Here is a 3,218-nt window from a genome sequence, read left to right as displayed (position 1 = left end):
GTGGAGCTACAACCTTTTGGATTTCAAAAACTAATACCTTCTTCCCTGTGACTCTGTTCCCTCCCTTCTCTTTCACACTGCACCAATTTGCATCCCAGTATAGAGTAGCTCAGTTTTTTTCTGATCAACTGAATATAGGGTCTGCACTCCAGAAACACCTGTAGATCTTAATCTGAATAAATCAGGATAGTTGCTGTAGTCAGTCGCAAGGACTTCTGGGCCCTTTCTGGACATTGACAGAAGCATTCCCAAGGCGAAGAAGGGAAAAATCACCACCATAGTTGAATAGCTGGTATTTCTGTCTTCTTACAGTATTCAGGAAAGATAGAAGAAGAAAAAAATCAAGGAGAACCAGGGAGAGGTTTTGCCGTCCACAGACATGACAAATTTTATATTAATAGTAGTTTTGTTTGTGACCTCCATTATTTTCTTTCTGGATGCTTGGATAAATGGCTCCATTGTGTTGCTGCGCTGTATTACTTGGATCAGGGACAGGAAAATTTCTTTGTCTGACTTTATCATCCTGAATCTGGCTCTCTTCAGGGCCATCCTGCATGGGATACCATTGTTGGTTTCAGCTGTGACCATATTTTATCCCCAATTTCGTCACTTGGATATATTTTTGCATATTGTTGATATTTTCTGGATGTTTACCAATAACGTAAACATCTGTCTGACCAGCTGCCTCAGTGTCCTCTACTGCCTGAAGATTGCCAATTTCTCCAACCAGGCCTTCCTCTGGCTCAAGAGGAGAATATCTTGTGTGGTTGTCTGGATTCTTGTGGGATCTCTGCTCTATTCCTGCTTCAGCACACTGTCAGGGGTCTTGAAATTCCATTTTTATTCTGACAAGAGTCAAATGATATTCTCAAGAAACCACACTGAAGAAATCAAAAGAATAAAAATGCACTATTTTCTCTTGCATTTTCTTGGTACTCTCTGGTCACTCATTCCACTCTCCTTGTCCCTGGTCTCCTCTGTCCTGCTCATTCTCTCCCTGGTGAGACATACCAGGCAGATGAAGCATTATTCCACTGGCACCAGGGACCTCAGCACCATGGCCCATGTGAGAGCCACCAAAGTCATCCTCTTCTCTTTCATGCTCTTCATTGGATACCTCCTCGCCTCTTTTCTTGCTAATTCTATTTTTTTCTTTCTACATTTTGTGCCGGCAATGATCATTTTGTCAACAATTTTCACAGTTTTTTCCTCTATTCAAACCTTTGCTCTAATCCTGGAAAATCAGAAGCTAAAGCAAGCATTCCTCAGGATGTTCCAGGTCAAAAGGGGGAGGCCAAAATGTCAGGCCTTTGGAACTTTCAACCAAGACTTGAGAAGAGTTCTCAAACTTTAAATGTTTGGGTTCTTTCATCACATTCCTCCATCTCTTACTCTTTATAACTATAACAACAAACTCTATAATACTTTGTACTTGATAAAAAGTCAAGGATGTAATATATAGGATATAAAGGAAAGAGCCTTATAATTGGATCTCAAAAACTCGGATTAATTTCTCCACTTATCTTTGAGAGCTTGTAAAAGTTATTTTAGGCTTCTAACCCTTCATTCTATTATCCACAAAAAGGCAATCCTGGATGTTCAGATTACTAAATTCCCTTGAAGTTTTAAAATGCAATTATTATAACCTCTTAGGACACAGATTGGGATTCAACCTCTTTCTTTATCTCTCTTTCCACTGTAAAATTGAGATTTGAACTCTGGACTTCAGTCCCCACAAGCCCTTGCTCCACTTCCCCAAAATGCTTTGTAATCTCACGGGAATTCTGAGGTGGGCCGAGATGGAGGAAGGACTTAAGCTGGTGGCAAAGGTTTTTGGGTCTTTTTTGGACTTCCATTTTGGAGCAGACGTGGCTCTTTCCATAATGTAGGTGAGATCTTGTCTAGGCCTCTGGCCTAGGCACGTTTTCCTTATCCTGTATTTTCTTTAATCCTTAATCCTTAATAAACCTCTAAAAAATATAATACACCTTGCAGAGAGAAACTAATTTCTACCTGCCTCAGTCTCCCCTAAATTTTAATCTTACACCACTAATCTAACTCTTGGTGAAGTCTAAACTTATCGCTGACTAGGATCCCCACTGTTCATGAAGACACAAATTCTCATTCTTTGGAAGAAGTCTATGACAAGAACAAAATTTCTAACTCTGTCCATTGTATTTAGTCATGTGTAAATAAAATTACAGTATGGCCATATCAAAGTCTACTTGGGCTAAGTTCAAAGCTATTTTATTATTTTTTTAAAACCTTTATCTTTTTTCTTAGAATCAATATTAAATATAGGTCTAAGGCAGAAGACTTGTAAGAGCAAACCAATAGGTGTCAAATGGCATGCCCAGCATAGCATAGCTAGGAATTGTCTGAGGTCTGAGGTCTGCATGACCTCTTGTCTCTAGGATTGTCTCACAAAGAAAATGGGAGCCAAGCTATTTAAGTGACTTGTTTAAGATCTCAAAGGCATTAATCATTAAGAGAAGCATTTGAAATCAGTCCTCTGACAATGGAACCATGGACTATAAAATCCCTTTCTTCTATACTTCACTGACCTCAGACCTCAGTTATCCACTTTAGTTATATTGCATAGCGTTGTAATGTTTTATGAACTGATGAAGTCATAGCACTCACTATTGATAGCTTGAGTTGAATTGCATAATCTCGTGCAAGTGCTTAAGCAAAATAAGATGAGAAATAGTAGGATGCAATACCTGAATGGTGAGGAGAGGAGGAATCTCTTGCAAGAGACTATAATAGGAAAGATATGAATGATTTTGCCAATCCCCTACTTTCTTGTTCTCCTTCCTTCCCATTGCATTTACATGAAAAAGTGGATCTCTAGAAGGAAGATGAATTCTGATAAGTAAGTCTATAGGCATTCCTCCAGCAAAGAGGAATCCTTGATCTGGCACCTGGGCAAATGGCTTCTTTTGATTCTTAAATTCTATTTTCCCCAAACTAGACTCAGGAAAACCTGCCACTCCCAGACAAAGAATGATGCTTTTAATGTCCTCCTGTTTCTCTAGTAGTAGCAATGGCACCCAGAGAAAGCAATTCATTCCTTAATGTCTGGGAAAGGATATGAAGATTCACCAACTAGAAACAAAACAGAGTCACACCTGAGAGCCAAGCTATACAAGGAAGTTCACAGCTCAAAAAAGCCCAGCAATGGTGTCGGTTGTCTCATCCAAGATTCATATATAAAA

The 3,218-nt window shown here is 39.2% G+C and overlaps 1 protein-coding gene across 1 annotated transcript; it reads left to right on the top strand.

Moving 5' to 3' along the window:
- The first annotated feature begins 379 nt into the window (after positions 1 to 379).
- On the top strand, positions 380 to 1,334 carry LOC100024356 (bitter taste receptor). Its single transcript, XM_016425491.2, is given in 2 exon segments — positions 380 to 1,303; positions 1,305 to 1,334. Coding segments are annotated over 2 exon segments (954 nt in total).
- The last annotated feature ends 1,884 nt before the right edge of the window (positions 1,335 to 3,218 follow it).

This window comes from Monodelphis domestica, chromosome 5, assembly GCF_027887165.1.
Source record: "Monodelphis domestica isolate mMonDom1 chromosome 5, mMonDom1.pri, whole genome shotgun sequence".
Classification (NCBI taxonomy): domain Eukaryota; kingdom Metazoa; phylum Chordata; class Mammalia; order Didelphimorphia; family Didelphidae; genus Monodelphis; species Monodelphis domestica.
This window is presented reverse-complemented; position numbering and strand designations above follow the sequence as displayed.